General features: G+C 45.6%; 1 protein-coding gene across 4 annotated transcripts in view; it reads right to left on the bottom strand.

Moving 5' to 3' along the window:
* ISA3 (isoamylase 3) overlaps positions 1-22,994 on the bottom strand; it is a 241,525-nt gene that overhangs the window by 93,595 nt on the left and 124,936 nt on the right. For all 4 annotated transcript variants that reach the window (XR_015541293.1, XR_015541294.1, XM_087376756.1 and 1 more), the window contains exons 12-13: positions 19,198-19,261; positions 3,669-3,768 (exon numbers count right to left, since the gene is read on the bottom strand). Coding sequence is in view for 2 of the 4 variants with exons in the window: in XM_087376756.1 (XP_087232882.1) it covers positions 3,669-3,768; positions 19,198-19,261 (164 nt within the window). In the remaining 2 variants the exon portion in view is untranslated. The remainder of the gene's footprint in view (positions 1-3,668; positions 3,769-19,197; positions 19,262-22,994) is intronic.

The raw sequence follows: 22,994 nt of genomic DNA, 5'->3' as shown, positions 1-22,994 counted from the left end.
ATACCTCCAGACATATTCATATGTAAACCCCTGAAAGGCATGCATGGTCTAAATTACTGATGCATCTGGATTTGGTGGACCTTTGGAAGGAATTGCAGCCTTTGTCACCTGGATACACATTCCAACATAATACTCTTTCTTCTTATCAGGCACATCTTGATCGATGGTATAGTGTAGCTCCGCAACAAAATGGGGATTTTACATGCAAAATGTGGATTGACTATGCCTTTGTGCATTCCGATCATGCACCTCTATGGTTGCGGTTATCCTTTCATGATATGCCAGATGATAGATTGCCACAAAGGCGACATCTGATCGTGAACACTAGCTACTTGCAACATGCTGCTTTCAAGGCCATGGTTACTGAAGCATCTCATTCTCTGTGTTCTCGCAGCCATATTCATATTGATGATGCCTGGGATTCTTTTGTTTCCAAAATGCAAGCTGTGATAAGAGGTTATGGCAAGTCTTACATGAAGACTCTGAAGGAAACTATTGCTCAGGCCAAACTTACTTGTCAAGATCTCACTGAACTCAGCCATCTTCGTTCGTTGTCCCTGCATGAGCAAACAACACTATGCCAGGCCAGACATTGTCTTTAACTCAATGATCACAGAAAACTGGCTAAATGGGAGACTAGAGCCAGACAAAGAGCCTTTACAGATAAAGGCTGCTCTTCTAAAGAATTTTTCAAAAGCTTGCATCAGAGGAGATTAAAAACAGAAATTTGCAGGGTGCTTATGCCTGATGGATCATGGACCACCTCGCGGTCACAGCTTACTTCTGTTTGTGTGCATCATTTCTCTCAGCAATTTGGTTCTGCAGTTCCTCCCTCACAGCAAGCTTTGGTTGCACGAAATTTACTGTTGCAGCATGTTTCTTCTATTATTTCCACTACTCAAGCTTTGGAATTGGAGGAACCTTTTACTGAGAGGGAACTGTCAGATGCAATCAAATCTTGCGGCAGATGGAAATCTCCAGGATGGGATGGTCTTACAGTTGAGTTTTTTCTAGAATATTGGCCTCTTTTGAAGCATACATTGCTGCATATGGTGAATGCTACATGGCAAAATCAGAAAATGCCACACACATGGAAGACAGGTATTGTTAAACTCCTTCCAAAAAAACAAATCTGTGAATCTTTGGCAGACTGGAGACCTAACACCCTTATGCCAGTCATTTACAAAGTCACTACAAAAATTATTGTCGATCGGCTAAAGACATGATGGGTTGCATCCTGCCCAATATGGCTTTGTTCCGCGTAGGCATATCATAGATAACATTGCTAATGCCTATGTTGGAATTGAATATGCCAAATACACGCAGCAAGATGTTTTATTATTGCAAGTTGATATTGCCAAAGCCTTTGATACTGTTAAGTGGGATTTTATTTCATTGACTATGCAGGCATTGGGATTCGGCACAAAAATGCAGCAAGTTATCACTTGGCTATATCAAGATAGTAAAGCTGCCTGCATACTTTCAGGGGATATTTCTACATCCTGGACTCTTGGCTGTTCTGTTAGCCAAGGATGTCCCTAAAGTGCTTTACTTTTTGCCATAGCCACTCATCCAATGCTTCAATATCTGGACCACCTTTTGGACACTGACCAGTTGCATGGTTTGGAGATTGCTGGCAGTCACAGCATGATTGCTCAAGCATATGCTGATGATTCATTCTTTACCCCAAAAAATACTCGGAGTGATCTGTCCATGATTATGCAGGCTCTTTCTACATATGGATTGGCTGCCGGTCTTCGGGTAAATTTTCAGAAATCAAAATTGTTGCCGTTGCATGAACAGGAATGGCACAGTCTTCTGTGGCCTGGGGAAATTGTCCCCGCTTCTCAATTTATTCGACATCTCGGCTATCCTCTAGGTTGGAAACTCACTCGTTCCCAACAAACTGATTGGGTGTTGACAAAGTTGAGGGCAAAACTAGAATATTGGAAGCTTGCAACTTGGCCACTACATGTTTGTTTGCGAATCGCACAATCCATTTTTTGAGCATACATACAATTCTATCTGCCTCTCATTATGTTCACTAAGGCAGAGCTGAATTCCTTTATGTTAGCTATCATGGAAATTTTCTGGTGTGCAAAAAATGGCAAGAAAAGTCTCAGATTACTCTCTATGCATCGTCTCTGTTCTCCAAAGATGCACGGGGGTCTGAACATTCTCAATATTCACATGCATTTACTTGCTCACAGAGGAAAAATGATGTTGCAGTTTATGCAAGGAGATCAGCCGTGGGCTTTCATGATCCGCTCTCTCTTATTACATATTCATACTTCTGCCTTTGGGCATTGGCAGCCTACTCAGTGGGATTTCATATTTGGCTCTATCCAAGGCAAGATCAGAGGCTGCCCTTTTGTTTCTCGCCTACTTCTTGACTAGAAACATATCTTATCCCACTTGGAATGGCATGGCCGAGAGTCTTTGTCGGGAAACTCTTTGAGGGCTGAGAATATTTATTATTCTAAAGTATTCCACCCTTCTTTGGCCATTCAAGAACCAAGACGTTCTTACTTTCTCTCCTTTAAAGGCACTACATCGGTGGCGGATGTACTTCAGGATGATGGCACACTTTTATCTTTTTCTATGGCTACCAGCAAATACGGTTTGGGAGCTCATTATCGTCCTTTATGGCATAGGATTTCAGCAATGCTTCAACCGTTTTTGCCGGTACCTCGCTTGGAACTTCAGAATAGGCTTGAGGATTGGATTTTACGCTCTTCCTCCTCTTCAGTCCGTCCCTTGAAGTTCTCACATATCACACTGCCATCACTGTATAAAGTGCTATTACTTCCGCCTTGGATTTCTAACAGAGCAAATACTGTTTGGCATATGGATCGCCCACTAAAGTGGTGGAGAAAAAGGCTGCGTCTCCTTTGGCATTACAAAGTCCCTCTTTGACGATAGCTTTTCCTTTGGCGAGTCCTACTTGGCATTTTTCCATCTGGCCAGCTACTTGCACACAGACATATTGCTCCGGCTATTTGTCACAGATGCTTACACCCTACTGAATCTGTGCTTCACATCTTTTGGTTCTGTCCACATACTTGTGCCTTCATCGCTCTCATCCGACAGAGGCTTCGAGTGAGATTTCCTACTGTTACTTTTGGCAGGCTTTTCTGGTTGTTTGTTTTTCATCCAGCGAGATAGGGTTTTGATTTATTTTTTATATGGGTACGCTACTGGGCACTATGGACTTTATGGATGGACAGAAATCATAGAGTCTTTGGTGATCCCCTTTTTTCATCCTTTATTTTTTTCAAACGATCTCTGCAGCAATTATTCTATGATTGTGTTCAGACACGTTTGATTGATCAGGATGTGTATACAGCTTATACTGAGATCTTTAGTTGAGTAATAGTTACTCCATTTTCGAAGTAACTATGAATGTAATTATTTTACAGCAATAAAAGATTTCTTCTCACAAAAAAAAAATCTACGCAGGTTACACTAAAATATGTATAAGCAAACACAAGCAAACAACACGTTTATTTTATTTATTAATTTATTTATTTAAAATGTGAAAGATACATTTGATACCCAAATAAAATGGTGGAGACATTGGGGTGTAATACGTACATACATAAATCAGCCCAAGCAAACAACCTATCAAAATAAAACTACAAATTCTTAAAGATAGCCAGATTTGATACCCGAATAATGGGAGGAGACATCAGAGGTGAGCCATCAACACCTCGACAAAGAGAGCTGGCTAGATCAAAACGAAAACCATCGACATGGTACTCTTTTACCCTATATGAAATGAAAAAAAAAACCATTAGGGCCAAACAATCTCTATACTCATTAAAACATGAAATGCACTTTCTATTATAAATTTGCACTAACAAATCCAACTTTTGAAAACGTTTAATAATCAACTTTTTGTATGTACTTTTAGATAAAGCCAAATCTGTAACTTAAACTTTCAACCTCCACATGTCTATTTTCGACTTGTAATGGATTTTTGAAAAGTACCCCTTGGAAATAAAGCAATTTAAAGCATATGGTTCCATTTCATTGCTTTGTAGAATCAGGATTAGTGTATTATCATAACCCACCTTTGCTAATTCTCTATCCCAACAAACCTCCAAAAAGCCTTTACACATATGATCAAGTAAACCTTCATGGAGCTCCATTCGTCAGTCATTGATCATAACACATTTGTATGGCAAAAATAAGAACAATGCTAAGCAATTCAAGGCATATCTCAGATATTGTGCCTTATAAAAACACATATATGTCATGTATGTTGAAATACAAAATAGGTTCAAATAAATATCTTCTAGTATTCTAGTCAAATAGCACTCACAAAATCAAGGAGAGGACTTGCACTTAAGGGATGTAGTAGCATTGTGACACCACATGATCAGTAACATATGGAGCGCTCCATTTGGAAACTCCAGGACGAGCATTGTTGGGACACACAGGCTGCCCTGCCTTGGGGATAGCCACATCGGAAAGAGAACCATTTACGAATCAGGGGTCGTCGTCCTCGAGCTACCTCCAGAACCCGGCCTGTCCCAAAGCTTGCTACCTCTATGCCTCTCTCTAAGAGCTGATCTCTCTCTCTAGCATTGATCCATAAATCTTCACCAACGTGTACCCAATCATAAGAGTGCAGTACTTCCTAGTGTCCGTCGAGTCCCTTGCTTTGTATATCGGCACGATGGAAGCATGTGGGAAGCTATGGCCTACAGTATGATTCAACATTTGTGCTAAGAATGGAGCCAAGACCTCCGACCATGTGCCAAATGCTCAGTCCACAATCCCTCATGATTATGGACTCTTCGATTGTGGATCCAATGCAAAGCAGCTTGCACATTTTGTGCGGTGGTGAACTGGATAGATACCCAGGGAGAGGCGCATATGCACGTTATGTGACATACAGGAGGTTGAGACGGAGAAGCACTTCATCTTCAGGTGTCTTGTTTACTATGAGATCCGAGGGCGTTTCTATACTCCCCATATTCCTTGACTCGGTACAGATACGTGATGACCTGAAATGCAGCATCTAGCTGTAAAGGGGGTGACCCGAACTCAGCCTGAATGATCTAGTAAGGAACGGATGGCTTACCACGAATCATCTGTGATAACATGAGAACCTGTAGCCACTCCACATGAGCCCACTCTGTATCTGACAAGTCTGGCCCCCAACATGGGCTGCCGTACATCCCCACTAGACGAACCAAGGAGTCAAAAAGCAACCCCTTGGTGCGTGGATCATGAAAGTGCGAGCGGAAGTACTGTCTCTGTAGTCTGGCAAATGAAGCATACCCTCTACTCAAGCGTGCCTGCATCACGGGTCTCATAGTGAAGCTGGGTCTGAAAAAGATAACCCCAAGATAAGTGTATGATGAAACTATCTCAACAGGTGACCCCTCAAATGTGAACTGCTCCTGACGCATGATGGCTCGAGATGTATTGAAGATCATGACCTTGGTTTTACCTAGGTTGACCTTCAAATCATGAGACTCACAGAAGGACTGTAGTGGGTCTAGGTGTCTCTGGAGCCCCTCTGCCGAGGAAGACAAGAGAGCTACGTCATCTACGTAGAGCAATATCTGGATCAACGTGCCCACAAGAGAGCAACCTACACCCCCCTGTGTCTGCATCACTATCTCAAGCTTGTCAATGTAGAGGCCAAACAAGGTAGGCGATAAAGGACACCCTTGTTTGACTCCAATAGTGCTCCTGATCTCGTCTGTCCACTCGGATCCTGCCTGAACTTTGCCTGAAACTCTCTCGTAAAGTGCCATGACAGCCCAAATGATCTCCTGGTCATAACCCAAGTCCTGTAGGCACTGTATGAGGCGGGCTCTTGGAACCGTGCCAAATGCCTTGCAGAAATTCACAAAGCAACAATAAACCCTCTGCTTCTGTGCCCTCGCCTCCTCGATGATACATCTGAGCGTGAGAATGTGGTCCATGGTTCCATGATCACGCCGGAATCCGGCCTGTCCTGCTGCTCTAAGTCCTCGATACTCTGCAAATCTGCTAACCTCGGAGTCAAGTACTCATGCATAAACCTTGGACATGACATGTCTAATCATAATGGTCCTGTAGTTCTCTGAGCTCATGGGATCCCCTACCTTGTGGATGGGTAAGATAGTGTTAATAGTCTAGGTGTGTGGCAACCGCAGACAAACAACTTTATTAAAAAGCTTTGCTAAGATCGAGGCTAGGAGGTTAATCCCATATGCAATGAGCTCAGTGCATAGCCCCTCATGATCCTTCGCTCGACCATTATGAAGTTTCATTACGGCATCCTTTACCTCTCCTCTAGGGAAGAGGGTGTAAGATGTGAGACGAGGCATGTGTGAGAGATTAGGGACTGGCTGATTTGGAATGTCATAAAGTGAGCGTGCATAATCAAACCAGATGTGAGTGTCAGTGAGTGGTAGGGGGGACCGTCCTTCTAGAAATCTCCGCCAGAAGTCCTTAGAGTTGTTACTAAACAAAATGTTCAGTAGCTCCTCCTCGTTCCGACGAACGAAGTCTAGTTTCTTCCTCCGTACCAGTCTACCGTACTAGCGTAGCGTATCTGGTGCACTCGGAAGACTGTTTTTGGTTTCGAATCTGAGCTGACGGCGTAAAGCCTTACACTCATCATCGTACCAACTATTACAGGGTCCGATCTGAGGGGGTGGTGGGCGGGTGGTGTGGGGGAACACGTGAATGGCAACCTCGTATAGTGAGCGGGTGACAAGGGCAGCACGATCCTCTAAAAGAGGTATGAAGTCAATATAAGTGAGAAGTATGTACAGACGGCCAGAGTAAGAAGGTGAGTGGTCCCGGTCCAAGCGTATATCATGGTAGGTGGAGTAAGAACTAAGTGGGGTGGATGGTGCTATGCGAAGGGGGATGGAGATGCCAAAGAAAAGGTATGTATGATCAGCCCTCGGAGGGAGAGGTGCTACAGTGAAGTCAGTGATGCGGAATTGTGAAGGCAGGGGTAATCAACAACGTTGGAGCATCCCCCATGTGGAAAGCATGTGAAACCACCTGAAGCGGGCCATTTGTCAAGACCATTATAGATAATGAGATCATGTATCCTGCCGAGGTCTTCTATGGGAAGGCTAAGCAGAAAGCTTGCCTACAAGTTATCGGGAGAGCTAAACCTGATGTGGTCGTTCATGCAAAATCGTCACTAGGAAGTGAATGTGTGGTCAAATACCACTTTCGTTAGTTTTGCAGATTTGCCTGTGTGAGGCAGAAGCTGTGTTTTTTGCAGTGACAGAATTTTTTGCAGTGTTCTATAATGGCATCTAATTCTCTTTCACAGATTGTCACTGAAAAGATTGACAAGAACAACTTCCAAGCATGGAAGTTTAGAATGACGAATTTCCTTATGGGAAAAGGCTATTGGGAGTTCATTACAGGAAATGAAGAAGAACCAGTTCTTCCTAATGTTCCCAATCAACGGGAAATGCAGGCATTTAAAGGATAACATGTCTCAGATATCTAAGTCTCATAGACCCCGCTTCCCTATGTAGGGGAGGGGACATGTGCCCTACGGGGGCCTGTAAGAAGTCGTCCCTCTCGTACCACTGCCCACTTCCCCTCCTTTCGGGCTTGATCTCGCTACTGCAGCAAAGAGTGCCTCTCCTCAACCTATAGAGCTGTGAGGTCCTCATCCATAGAGATCGTTGGCTGATCTCGAAGGACTGACCTGCGTCATAGAGCTAAAAGTCGTGCTTGAGTGTCATGGAACCATATGATCAGGGGTTGCTCTCGATTGGGATCTCTCCCCACCCGCCATGTCCTCTCTATCCTGTGCTCAGCCACACCTAGGGTAGTGACCACGAACGCGTCGCATCTACCATCGGTGTAGCCTCAGTGCATGGGATCCCGCGTACTCCAATGTTGAGAGCCTTATTGGCTCTCTGCTATTGCTCCATGAGGATAGCCAAAACAGTTATCCTTGCGGGTTCCTGTTTAGCCACGTCAACCCATCTGGATGTCTTCTCAATAGCAGATTGCATGCTGGCAATCTGTGCCTCGACCACCAGGGTACTCCCTGGGACTGTGTGTATGGCTGTGACCTCCTGCCGAAGCTGCATGATATCCTGTCTAAGTGCCTGAATGAGACCATCCTGCTCCCGAATGGCCCTAGCCTATGATGTGTCTCTGCTCCTGGTTGAAGCGAACATGCTCCCGTGCGAAGCGAGTCAACTCCATCTCATGCTCACCGAAACTATGTATCTCCATGAGCAAGGTCTCCCAAGCCTCTGGTGTATCAGCCCACCCATGTCCAAGCTGAAACTGTGATGACTGTGGCATGAAAGTGTGGGACTGAATCCGAAAACTGGACGATGACTGGGTGAACCAGGTGAGGAACGGAGATGACAGTGGAATGGATGAGGCAGTCCCAACGGGGTGTGGGAGCATGGGCTGACTGAGAGGGAGAATGAAAGAAAGAAAGAAAGTTTATTAAAGTCTTCGGAAGACCGATGGGTCTATGAGACTGTGACAATCCTGATACAACGAGCTGTGGTAGTGGAGCTACTAAACGAGCGTCCATACCAATGCAAAATGCAAAATGGCAGTACTAAGTCCTAAGTACAACATAGTCATGTCGATGGTCAACTATATATCAATCTCAGCATCATCATCAATATCATCATCATCCCCAGCAACAGCAAGATATCAGGATGGATGAGGCAGTGGAGGCATGAATTCGGCAATAGTGTTGTCCGCCACTCAGAGGTGCAGCCCTGGCACGTCTCCTGGTCGTAGCTCTGCATCTAACCAGGGCTACTGTGACCCCCGTCGGTCGGGCTCCAACTCTAAACAACAAGGGGATGTCTCCAAGTGTGATCTGTGTGTCGACCCTCTATCTGAGCTGTCGGGTCAGGACCTCCGGGTCACAGTCATGTCGAGGCCTCGTCTCGTTGGGTTCCATGTTATCTAGCTGAAATAACTCCGTGATAGAGCTCTGAGAGGGATCAACCGAGGAAGAACTCTGCTCCTGTCTCCGTGCTCGGAGTATCCTCTCGTGGTGTCTAAGTGCCTCATGAATGAAACCTGCCAAACACCACTGGTCTGGGTAGGAGAGGAAATGGGCTAAAATCCCATATTTATCTCTGAAGAGGCAGTGGAAACATCCTCGGATCTCATAGTACACAGGACACCTGAAGATGAAATGCTCCTCTGTCTCAACCTCCTGTATGTCACATAGTGTGCATATGCGCTGCTCCCTGGGTAATCGCTCTGCTCAGCCGCTCTCGATGTGAAGTCTGTGTGAAGAGACCCGAAACTACCCAAGAGAGATCCTCATCGAGTGGGGTAGGTGAATCTATGTGTATCCTGGTGGGTCAATGAAACCCTCCGCTGTGATATGTAAGAAGTAATCTCTGTAGAAGCTAAGCTTCACTGGGAGTTCACTCGGTTCCAACCAGATCCGAAAAGTGTGTAGCTGTAGTAGATCCTCACGGATAACCTGGTTGACCTCGTGTGATAAGAGGGGAGAGAACGGAGCATCCATGCTGTACTGGAAGGGTGGTAGTCTATCCATGTGGAGCCCCAGTCGCTCAAACCATCTCTCTGTACGTGCATACCAGCACCTCTGATCTCCTCCTGCTGCAAGTGCCATAGAAGAGGATAGAGCTATCCATGGTAGCCTGCTATGCCCCGAGGTATAATCCCCATATTCCCTAACTCGGTACATATGTGATGACCTGAAATGCAGCATCTAGCTGTAAAGGGGTTGACCAAAACTCAGCCTGAATGATCTGGTGAGGAGCGGATGACTTACCATGAATCATCCGTGATAGCATGAGAACCTGTAGCCGCTCCACACGGGCCCACTCTGTATCCGACAAGTCTGGCCCCCAAAAAGGACTGCCGTACATTCGCGTTGGGCGAGTCAAGGAGTCAAAAAGCAACCCCTTGGTGCATGGATCCTGAAAGTGTGAGCGGAAGCACTGTCTCTCTAGCCTGGCCAATGAGGCATACCCTCTACTCAAGTGTGCCTGCATCGTGGGTCTCATAGTGAAGCTCGGTCCGGAGAAGATAACCCCAAGATAAGTGTATGATGAAACTATCTCAATAGATGACCCCGCAAATGTGAACTGCTCCTGACGCATGATGGCTCGAGATGTATTGAAGATCATGACCTTGGTTTTACCCAGGTTGACCTTCAAATCATGAGACTCACAAAAGGACTGTAGTGCGTCTAGGTGTCTTTGAAGCCCCTCTGCTGAGGAAGACAAGAGAGCCACGTCATCTGTATAGAGCAAAATCTGGATCAGCGTGCCCGCAAGAGAGCAACCTACACCCCCCTGTGTCTGCATCACTGTCTCAAGCTCGTCAATGTAGAGGCCAAACAAGAGAGGGGAGAGTGAAGCGTAATGCGGAACAGTGTATGACACCTCCGAAGTAGGTGTCATAAGTGGTGCGAGAGCTGTAACAGGAGAGGAAGGGAAGGAAACAACCGGCGCCATGGGCATGAGTATGTCACTGATCGTGGATGTACAGGGAGCTGAGACTGGCCTGAAGTCGAAGTAGAAAGAAAGAAAGAAAGAAAGTTTATTAAAGTCTTCGGAAGACCGATGGGTCTATGAGACTGTGAAAATCCAGATACAACGAGCTGTGGTAGTGGAGCTACTAAACGAGCGTCCATACCAATGCAAAATGCAAAATGCCAAAAATGCAGAATGGCAGTACTAAGTCCTAAGTACAACATAGTCATGTCGGTGGTCGACTATATGTCAATCTCAGCATCATCATCAATATCATCATCATCCCCAGCAACAGCAAGATATCACGATGGATGAGGCAGTGGAGGCATGAAGTCGGCAATAGAGTGCTATCGGCCACTCACAGGTGCGGTCCTGGCACGTCTCTTGGTCGTAGCTCTACGTCTAACCAGGGCTACTGTGACCCCCGTCGGTCGGGCTCCAACTCTAAGCAAGGAGGGGATGTCTCCAAGTGTGATCTGTGTGTCGACCCTCTGTCTGAGCTGTCGGGTCACGGGCTCCGGGTCACGGTCGTATCGAGGCCTCGTCTCGTTGGGTTCCATGTGATCTAGCTAAAAGAACTCCGTGATAGAGCTCTGAGAGGGATCAACCGAGGAAGAAGTCTACTCCTGTCTCCGTGCTCGGAGTATCCTCTCGCGGTGTCTAAGTGCCTCATGAATGAAACCTGCCAAACACCGCTGGTCTGGGTAGGAGAGGAAATGGGCTAAAATCCCATAACTATCTCTGAAGAGGCAGTGGAAACGTCCTCGGATCTCATAGTACACAGAACACCTGAAGATGAAATGCTCCTCTATCTCAACCTCCTGTATGTCACATAGTGTGCATATGCGCCGCTCCCTGGGTAGTCGCTCTGCTCTGCCGCTCTCGATGTGAAGTCTGTGTGAAGAGACCCGAAACTGCCCAAGAGAGATCCTCATCGAGTGGGGTAGGTGAATCTGTGTGTATCCTGGTGGGTCAATGAAACCCTCCGCTGTGATATGTAAGAAGTGGTCTCTGTAGAAGCTAAGCTTCACTGGGAGTTCACTCGGTTCCAACCAGGTCCAAAAAGTGTGTAGCTGTAGTAGATCCTCACGGATAACCTGGTTGACCTCGTGTGATAAGAGGAGAGAGAACGGAGCATCCATGCTATACCGGAAGGGAGGTAGTCTATCCATGTGGAGCCCCAGTCGCTAAAACCATCTCTCTGTACGTGCATACCAACACCTCTCATCTTCTCCTGCTGCAAGTGCCATAGAAGAGGATAAAGCTATCCATGGTAGCCTGCTACGCCCCAAGGTATAATCCCCATATTCCGTAACCCGGTACACATATGTGATGACCTGAAATGCAGCATCTAGCTATAAAGGGGGTGACCCAAACTCAGCCAATATGATCTGGTGAGGAACGGATGACTTACCACGAATCATCCGTGATAGCATGAGAACCTGTAGCCGCTCCACATGGGCCCACTCTGTATCCGACAAGTCTGGCCCCCAACAAGGACTGCCCTACATCCCTGCTGGGCGAGCCAAGGAGTCAAAAAGCAACCCCTTGGTGCGTCGATCCTGAAAGTGTGAGCGGAAGCACTGCCTCCCTAGCCTGGCCAATGAGGCATACCCTCTACTCAAGCGTGCCTGCATCGCGGGTCTCATACTGAAGCTCGGTCCAGAGAAGATAACCCCAAGATAAGTGTATGATGAAACTATCTCAATAGATGACCCCGCAAATGTGAACTGCTCCTGACGCATGATGGCTCGAGATGTATTAAAAAACATGACCTTGGTTATACCCAGGTTGACCTTCAGATCATGAGACTTACAAAAGGACTGTAGTGCATCTAGGTGTCTCTGAAGCCCCTCTGCTGAGGAAGACAAGAGAGCCACGTCATCTGCATAGAGCAAAATCTAGATCAGCGTGCCCGCAAGAGAGCAACCTACACCCCCCTGTGTCTGCATCACTGTCTCAAGCTCGTCAATGTAGAGGCCAAACAAGGTAGGCGACAAAGGACACCCTTGTTTGACCCTGATGGTACTCATGATCTCGCGTGTCCACCCGGATCCTACCCGAACTTTGCCAGAAACTCTCGTAAAGTGCCATGACAACCCAAATGATCTCCTGGTCATAACCCAAGTCCTGTAGGCGCCGTATGAGGCGGGCTCTCGGGACTGTGTCAAATGCCTTGCGAAAATCCACAAAGCAACAATAAACCCTCTGCGATAGAGGGAGCTGAGGCTGGAACTGAAACTGACTGTAGCGGGGGCTGAGGTTGAGATAGAGATAGAGGCTAAAGAAGCTGAGGCTGAGGCGGGGTCCTGCCTTTGCTTTGCTGTCTACCCCGAGTCCACTTTGGTTGTAGCGTGTGTTCACATCCTCCAGTTTCGGTTGTGTCGTTTGCTTTTCTTTTTTTTTTGGTCGTCTTTCTTGGCTTTGTCCCACATTTCTCTGGGACTGATTTTTTTTTTCTTTTTTGGTGCAGGTCTTAGTGTTTGATTGGGAGCAGGAGCACCGGCTCCTCCCCCATGATGGGAGGCACGCCCAGTGCGAGGGGTTGTAGTCGGAGGTGGCGAGGCGGGGTGGAAGCCTGAGGTGGAGAGGCAGCCAAGAGGTGGAGAAGCTAAGGTGACGAAAGGGGGGGGGGGGAGGCTGAGGCGATGAAAGGCGGAGGGCCTAGGCCTAAACAAGGAGCCTAGGTGGAGGGAGGCTGCCAACAGGAGGGCCAGTGCGCAGCAGCCCAGTGCAGCAACAGCAAGGGGGGGGGAGGCGCAGTAGAAGCAAAAGCGGCAGCGGGAGCTACAGCAGGAATGGGAGCGCGCCAGCGGAGGAGCAGCGCCAACGGGGGTAGCACCAACGAGCGGGGCAGAGCGGGATGGGCAGAGAGGGGGGGGTGGGTAGGTAGGCTGAGTGGAGCGGAGAGGAGGGGTAGGCTGAGCGTGAGGGTAGGTTGAGCGGAGGGGGTAGGCTGAGCGTAGGGGGAGGAGGCTGAACAGAGCCGGGTGGGTAGGCTGAGCGTAGGGAGGCAAGGCTGAGCGGGGGGGTAGGCTGAGCATAGGGAGGAGAGGCTGAGCGGAGAGAGGAGAGGCATGCCTAGCAAAACAAACTTACAAGAGCCATCCTTCAACATGAAGGCAAGAGAACTCAAGCCACATGACGCAAGGTCCGTTGTACCAAGTGAAGGGGGATGAAAAGGGGAATACACAGGGTGAAGGAGACCTAGAGATGGAGGGGAGCAAAGTATTCAGAGTAGAAGAGAAGTACACTAGTAGGACACCACCATGTTACACTAGGCGAGCTCCTGTCTCAAGTCTCCTTCTCATTCTCTAGTTTCCCCTTACAATCTTGAAATGCCCCTTCCCCTCCTTAAACTGTCGGAGGGGGGGGGTTCCTACCACTTTCGAAAGTGTTATTGGAGGCCTAGGACCACTGGTGCGAGGAGCAAGTAGGGAACTGCCAATGGTGTCACCAATGGTGCATGCTCGACGATGTTGTCAACAACGGAACGCATTAGGGCAATGGTGTCACCGAGGGTGCGAGTGAGTACAAGAGTGATGCAAGCCTAGCAAAACAAAGTTACAATAGCCATCCTTCAACATGAAGGGAAAAGAACTCAAGCCACATGACACGGGCTCCATTATATCAAGTGAAGGGGGATGAAGAGGGGAATACACGGGGTGAAGGAGAGCTAGATTGCGAACAGAGATGGAGGGGAGGATAGTATTCAAAGTAGAAGAGTACACCAATAGGACACCACCATGTTACACTAGGCGAGCTCCTGTCTCAAGCCTCCTTCTCACTCTCTTGTTTCCCCTTACAATCTTGGAATGCCCCTTCCCCTCCTTCTCCCACACCTTCATCCCCTCCACTGCCCGTGGAGGGTCCCTTCTCCAACTGAGAACCTTATCCCTTCTCCCATTGGTGGTGTCTCTATCACTCTTAGCGGTTCCACTTCTCGGATTCTTCATAGCTTCAACCACTTCTTGACTCACCAGTCTCCTTCTCCTAGTTGGTGATATAATTACCCCATGTGCACCTCTCTGTGGTCCATTGTGCACCACTTAGCCCTCTCACTCATGTCAGTGTGCACTTATCTTCTGGCTGCCCCTCTCCACCACCATTCACATAGTTCTGACATGATCGCTTAGGTGGACTCGCGAGATCTTGCTGCGGTACACAAGTGACCATGGTTATCTCCAGTTGACATAGTTGTCACCTAATCGACATGGCAACATGGTTGTCACCTTGTCAGCTCACTGACATAGTTGTCACTTGGTTGACATGGCGACTTAGTTGTCATCTGGTTGGAATGGCTTGAACTTGAATATCTGTAACAAATAGGAAACCCAAGCACCTCAAATCTAGATGATGCAGCTCTATGCCTCAGAAAAGGGCAAGTTGGGCAAGGAAGAACTTCTAAATCAAGGCATCACTCTTTCAATTGTCCCTGACCTCGCAATCTGGCAGATATGACTAGTGTATGGACTTAGACCTTGCCCTCCCCTCAAACCAGACAATTGTTTATTAGATTCCTCAAGGTGTATGCCTCAGGCACACCTTATGTTTCAAGGTGTATGCCTCAGGCACACCTTATGTTTCTATGTGTGAGTGTAGAGGCACAGTTAGGTGCCCACAAGCACAGTTAGGTGGTGGAAAAGCCACATAGGATGATTGAGTGAATCTAGGAGCAGATTGAGGAGATGATTGTGGAGCTTTGAGGTCATCAGTGATGTCAGTGACCTTGTATGAGGTGCCTACTTAAGGACCTCTTTCTTCTTCATTCTATAAGCAAGTATTCTAATTTTGTGTCCACTCTACTCTTTCCTTTCAGTGTTCCAACATGGTATCAGAGCCATTTGATCCCCCTTGAGCCCATTTCTGCCACATCATCATCTTCTTTCTCTTCTTCTTCTTCACCATCTCTCCCTCTTCTTCCAAAAATTTGCTTGAGCTTGTTCTCCTCCGATTCTCACCCGTTTCCCACGCCCTTCCAACTGGAGATCCCTCTTGTTGGGGCGAATTTCGGGCTGCAAGCAATTGAAGAACTACACGCTCTGCTGATCGCCATTGTACGAAAGTCGTCGATTCTTCTTCCTGCGTTTTCTCTGCGCCTGCTCCGTCTTTGTCTAATTCCTTTCAGGGCAAGCTTCTCCATACCTAGAGCTACCTTGTGCTGAAATCTGAGCAGCAATGGCTGCATATTGAAGGAGAAAACAGAGAAAAACCAGTCGACTTTGTTCAAGAAGGTGAAGGCGACCTGACGCGTTTTTTCGCCTCTCCTTCCCAGAGGATCTACTGTGGTATACCAGCTTTCTTTTGCCTCAGAAAGCCCCCTTTCTTTTGCTTTGAAGAGTGTGCTATGAGCCCTCCAAGTTCAGCTCTCTAGTTTTGACAGTTTTGACATGCTTTTGAAAATGATGCTACATAAAATGCTACTCTAGCATTTCTGGTCTTTTGAAGTTTTCAATAACTTCACTACAAGTGTTGCTTCAGTTTTGTTTTGACTTGCTAGACCTGGTTGTGATTGGAAAGTGTTTATTTCATCCACTTCTATGAAGCATGTAAAAAGAAGCATCATTGTTTAAAATCTAGTCACTACTATTTGCTACATCAAGTGCTCATACTTTGGAAGTCTTTCAGTTATTTTTGCCTTGTAAGAGAGATAGACACTGCCCAATATCTGGGTTAGACCCTCTCATGGCTACCTTATATAATCTTGAGAAGTTCAATGGAAAGGGCTTCCATACATGGCAAATGAAGGTGAAATTTGCATTGATGCGGGAGAACTTATGGGGACTTGTCAAACCTACTCCTACCGCTTCTTCTACGGCCTCCAATGCTGGACAATCTTCAACTCCGACACGACCGGCAAGGGATCCAGCAAGAGAAGAAAAAGCATATGGTATAATTGCTTTAGCTTTGGGTGATGATTACATACATCATATCTCTGACTTGGAGTCTCCTTCGGAAGCTTGGCAGAAGCTAGACATGATTTTTGGTGCAAGCTCTCACATCTCTAAACTATCACTTAAAATCTCTTTCTTTGAATTTAAGATGGCAAGTGATACTACTTTAGCTGCTCATGTCAACTATATGAGGAGTCTTATGACTCAAGTAGTTTCTATCAACTCTCCTATCACCCCTGATGATGCTATGGCAGTGTTACTTAAGAGTATGCCTGAAAGTTTTGATCACATTGTTAGCACTTTGAAGAATCTTCCCAATCCTAACCTTGAAGGCATTATCTCAGCTCTCCAAGAAGAAGAAAGGCATATGGAGCTAAGGAAAGGCAATGACACTGCTTATGTTATGAAATTCCAGAAGGGCAAGTATACTCCTTGCAATCACTGTGGAAAGACAAATCACTTTTCAAAGGACTGCTTCAAAGTTAATCCATGCAAGCACTGTGGCAAAAACAACCATAGTGAGAAGTTTTGCAGAGCCAAAGCAAAGACAGAAAATGCAAATCTACTTACAGTGAATGAGCCTCCACAAGATGAGGCATCCTTTGAAGATTATGCATTTTAAACACATCTCCATATATGCTCCAGATCTCTCTTTTTATGTTGAGTCAAGGTACTCAGCCTGGATAGTCCTCCAAAATGAATGAAAATAAATTATTGTGTTTTGTGTGTTTTTGTAAACACCTCTGGTCACCTTATGATGTAGACCATGTGTATGTTTTGTTCCATGGTACCTCCTGCAGACATTGTGTGCATGTACATGCAGGGGAGATAACCATTTGAAGGTCTTTTTGTATCCCTTTTTGTTTACCTTACACCCAAGGGAACCCTTGCTAGCATGAGAACCTAGCCATAGATTTATCCTTGACCACCATGAGATGGCATGAGAAACTATGAGACTAGATGTATCCTTGACATAGCCTGAGGCATTTCCTTGAGGGGGGGTTTGTTGGGATATCTCAAGGTGTATGCCTCAGGCACACCTTATGTTTCTATGTGTGAGTGCTAGAGGCACAGTTAGGTGCCCACAAGCACAGTTAGGTGGTGGAAAAGCCACATAGGATGATTGAGTGAATCTAGGAGCAGATTGAGGAGATGATTGTGGAGCTTTGAGGTCATCAGTGATGTCAGTGACCTTGTATGAGGTGCCTACTTAAGGACCTCTTTCTTCTTCATTCTATAAGCAAGTATTCTGATTTTGTGTCCACTCTACTCTTTCCTTTCAGTGTTCCAACAGAGGGGGACCGAGAGAAGAGCTTTCCCTTCTTTCGCTATATAGTTAGAAATGCCCTGAGATTTCAGCTCAGCAGTAGAGGTTGGAGGCCCTCCAGAGCGCCACATTGGGATAGTTTTCAGATTTCCGCAGCTGTGCGGAAGAACTTTTGGCGTAGGCTCTAGAAATCCCTCAGGAATAGAAAGATCACTCTTTTCTTTTGGCTTTCTATTCATGGAGGAATTGCAGTGAACTTGTGGAGATCCAGGTTCGGGGCTGACCCTACTTGTCCTCGTTGTCACATGGCAGTTGAGTCAGTACAGCATTGCCTTTGGGAGTGCAGATAGGCGAGGACGATCTGGAAAGGTGTAGCTAGGATTTTCAGCATTTTTCATACAACACCTTTCTATATGACCTGGGGTTCAGTGGCTTGATTATCTCTTACTAGCCCACATGTGTTTTTCGAGGGACATGACCCAGATCCACCTTTCATTGTACGGCGACATTCAGTGGAGTCTTGTTCCCTCAAGGATGTTCCCCTCACTCCTTTCAGAGCTGCTCATGCCTCAATAGACACGTCTTGGGAGATTTTGGCTAGCATTGTAGCTTGGCATATTTGGAGAGCCAAGTGTACAGAGGCGATGGAGGGTATCCAGGTTCACCCGTCCCAGACTGTGGCCAGTATTTGGACTGACACAATACACACTCTAATGGTCATTTCGGCGAGCATGTAGGGATCCTCCAGAGCAGCCATTTCTAGGAGAGTTACTTTTCTCAGAGTTTGAAGGGGATCTCCTTTCTTCTCTGAGTTTCCTTCAACGATGAGATGGCATTTTCAGCCTCCGCCTTGGTTCTTTATTAGCTCACTTTGAGCTGTTTTTCCTCATGCATTGCATGATGTACTCCTGCATTTGAGCTTGCTCTCGCGGTTTTCATTCATACTTAATGAAGTAATTTTCTTAAAAAAAAAAATAAAGGAAAAAAATTCTGAATTTCAAAATTGTTTATTAGATTCCATTCATAAAGGAAAGAAATTCTGAATTTCAAGAAAAGGATTCTTAATTTGAGTACGTGGAAACTGCAATGAAAAGGAAAGCCTGAAGATCAGTTCAAACTATCCCTACCACAAGACATAGCCACCACACCTTAGCTACACAGCACGATCGGTAAGGGTAACAACAACCTAAAGGAGTTACGGCATGACATAAGGTGAAACCTGAAACAGCTGAAATGAATCTGTTATGGCCCATCAATATGAGACAAATTATATTTTCCCAATCTTGATACCAAATTTTCCCTCTTTTAAAAAATCTTACTATCCAGGTGTTTCAGATATAATGTATTAATTTTAATAAGGATAATAAACAAGGCAAGTATACAAACTTGAACCTTTACAAAAGATTCGATAAAATCCGTAACCTAAACAAACAGCGAAATGATCCAGGACTAGGGCACGAATCAAGGTTTTTTAAAGGACATAGCATGCACCAAGTCCCCTTTCAAATTCAACCTCAACCTTCAACACTTGAACAACAGTAAAAAGGGTCAGTTTCCTTACCAATGCTTGAGGCTCTCCAAAACTAGCTCCATCACAGTAGGATGGTTGCAATTAAATGTGTTTCCTGCAACCCATCACGTAGAACTCACGGAAATAAAAATAAAAGCATTGTAAATCCTGTAAATTTGACACAAACGTTGAAATTAATCTAGCAATACCTAAGGAGAAGCCATTGTATCTTACCCTACATTTTATTACAATACACAACAAACTAATTTTATTCACACAACAACTGTGAGCGCAGGAACAAACACATGAGAACAAATATAATAGGAAGCCAGATTACCTAGCAAATATCTTTGCTAACAAAATATGTCTTTACTCTAAAGTCTTGTTTTGTAACCAAACTATTTATGAGAACACACACACACACACACAAAGGGTTACGATTCAAACAGTTTGACTCGTCATGTGTGGGATCCTATTTGGGATCTCTTGTACTGTTGTATGTCAGCATTTGGACTCTGAGCAAAGGTGGGTGGAATATTCAATCCTGATGGCTGTATTTTCTCATGTTATTCTCTACTTGATATTAGGCCCAATGAACCTGTTGTAATTGCACTCATCTCCTCAATTCCATTCACGCTGAGATTGTACATGCTATTGAGAAGATTTTGGTGGGCAGTGGTTCGTGATGGACGTCTTTGGATAGGGCCCCGACGTCATCTGGTGGTCACTTGCATAGGTGGACGGGGTCTATGAGATTGAGAGCACTAGACCCTGACCTGCATTGTTTGGAACTGTAATGGTACCTTATGGTCAAATCCAAGGAATTGCTTGGAGTCATACACAACACGAGATACAACTTTTTACACAAAGACCCATCATAGCTTAGAGCACCCTTTGCCTATAGTCAATGGATACACATGGGAGCCAACACACCAAGATGAGACTTGAGCGATAGGAGGAGTCCATGGATCGGGAAGAGTGGCGGTACTATACAGATCATCTCTCACGGAATGATCTCTATCGCAAGGCATGACACACATTCCAGATTGCTTTGAATCCAGATCAACACCACCTCTCAACAAGACCTTTTCATTGGAGTATGCTATTCCCCCCCCCCCCCCCGACCTCATACTTGCACATTAGCAAACTGGATGCCCAAATAGCACTGTAACATGCCTATATCTGACATGGCAAATGATTTCTAAAAATCTGCATACATACATGTTTACACACTTTTTTTTTTGGGGTGAAATCCATATGTCTTTATATTACAAAGATGACGTTCCCAAAGCAGAGATCACAAGATCAGAAAATCTCATTATAAGACAAGTAGAGACTTTGATCTATCTAACAAACCGATAGACAATCATAAAAGGATTGCCTTGAGTGGTATTAAGGACCAACAATCCCAGTTTTACAATTGGTTCTTTATCCAAATGTCTCAGAAACTTGGAGAGAGATAATAGTCACATGCATGGTGATTTGATATATGATAATGGGACTCCTCATATGTCACACAACATTTTCCACTGCTTGATGTCTAGAATGGAACATCTGGAAAGGGAAGAAGCAAACTCTTGAAAGACTCCGTGATTCCTGTCTTTCCATAGAGTCCAAAGTGCCCAATATATAATCCATGTGAAGAATATATCAAACTATGCTCTCCTTGGGTGAATGCCGAAGATCCAAAAGAACTTGCCACAGGAGGTAGTTGCAAAGCAAGCCTGAAGGCGCTACCGAAGAAAGAACAAGAAGTCACGGGTGATAGGACAATTCCTGAAGAGATGAAGCAAGGATTCCCTGGGTGCCAAACATGTGTGGCATAAAGCAAGAGCAATATGGCGACGAGCCAAGAGTTGGCCAAAAGGAATAACACCAAGCATGACTCTCCATAGAAACACCTATTGGCGAAGTGGAAGTTTGCAGGACCATATCTGCTGCAATCTTTTACGCCACACCATTTGGCAAAAGGATTGAAAGACCAAAGCTGATTCGCATGTTGCGATATCTATGGAGGAGGCATCAAAACCCTATACAAACCAGCCCCTGAGATATCCCCAAGCCGCAAGGGGCAAATAGAAGAACCCTGGCGATGCAAGGACCAGTCAGTAAGGCGAGACATGAGCAATAGCCTAGGCACCAGCAAAAAAGAATGAAGCATCCGAGAAAGATAATGCCAAAGGGGTCCATAGTGCATCCCTAATCCATAATGTCTGGCTGCCAAAGGAAAAGATAACAAAGTACTATCATCATGAAGTGCATCACCAACTAGAGTAATGCCTTTGCAAGAAACAAAATACGAGTGCCTGGGTTCCTGTAAAGCAAGGGGTCGATCAAAGGCCTTCGACCAATGCAGATTCTTATCACACAATGAGTTTCCAGCCAGAGAGTCCTGACCATTCCATTTAGATGAGAAAGAATCTCCTTCTAGGCCGATCGCATTGCCAAAACAAAAGGATAGCCTTTAAATGTACCGTCAATATAACCCAGAATGAAATCCCATGGAGTGGGATGTCAATGCCCAAACGCAGGAGAATTCAATTGACAAAAGTAAGTGAGACATCATAGCAGCCCAAGGTTGATCCCCCTGTAAAAATTGCAGCATTAATTTTCCCTTGTGAGCCAAAAGATGAATATAAATATTCAAAATGTTCAAGCCACCAAGCATCTTTGGGGAACACAAATGCTCCATACAGAGTAACATGATACTCTTATGGCCATGCTTGGAGTACCAGAAAGTCTCCATAAGGGTGGACATGAAAGAAGAGATATCATTTTTCCCAAACATCATCAACGGCAAGAAGAATTGAATATAAGCCCCCAAAATGGATTGCAGAATTCAGAGTCGAACATGAAGAGCCAAGTGGCTAACTGCCAATACTCAAGTTTCTTCCTGAGCTTGGCAAGTACCCCATGATCCATCTATTTTTCGGACGATGAGTGATTCTTCAAAGGATATCTAAGATGACCAACAAGCTGGTTGGGCAAAACAATTTCCCCTGGCCACAAAACTATGCCAATCCTTAGCATGCAAAGGCAGAAGTTTGGACTTTTGAAAGTTTTGCAAACCAACAGCTATTCCGTACAAGGATAAAGCTTTCATGAGCTGCACAATATCATTTTTAGTGTTCATAGGAGTGAAAAATGAGTATTATACAGCTATATACATAGCTGAGAGCAAAAAGACATTAAGTCTGCATTTCCACCTCAGGATTTGGGCATCGTCCTAAGGTGACCCAACTACTCAATGAGAGGATAACAAACCAGCAACTTTTTGTTATGCTCTAGCGAGATAGCATGACCTCAGAAAGATCGGTGGGCATTTTCTCTTAGATGACCAACTGTTGTAATAATTAATGTGCGTAAATGAAATGGTCAAGAGAAGTAACTGCCAAGGTCCTAGGTGAGGGTGAAATGGCATTGACTAGGTGGTTCTGAGTGCTAAGGCCTAGGTGCACCTAAATGTGCAATAATGCCAAGGGGCAAGTGGTTTCAAATGTGCCCCAAGAGAGGGATAAATGGTGCACCAAGTGGAAAGGCTAAAATCTTGACATTTGGCAAGGGGAACCATCTAGGGAGATGAGGGTCTCGTGGATATGCATAAGGAAGGAAAAAAGGACGTATGAATTGAATATTATGCGATCTACGAGAGTAGGCTGGGAGGAAATAATAGATGCCATCGCCCGTGATCTGAGTGTGTTTTAGGGAATAGAGTTTCTATCAATTGGTATCAGAGCCAAGGTAAGGGAAGGAGGCTCGGTAGACTGTGACGGACAGAAGGTGGAGAAAATTTCAGTGGCTCCACGAAGACCATCGTCGTCTTCAGAGGCCATGCGGAGAACGATTGT

Source organism: Dipteris shenzhenensis, chromosome 7 (assembly GCF_047967505.1).
Source record: "Dipteris shenzhenensis isolate YYH24624 ecotype China chromosome 7, Dip_SZ_1.0, whole genome shotgun sequence".
Taxonomy (NCBI): domain Eukaryota; kingdom Viridiplantae; phylum Streptophyta; class Polypodiopsida; order Gleicheniales; family Dipteridaceae; genus Dipteris; species Dipteris shenzhenensis.
Note: the sequence above shows the minus strand (reverse complement) of the source record. Positions and strands in the feature narration are given on the sequence as shown.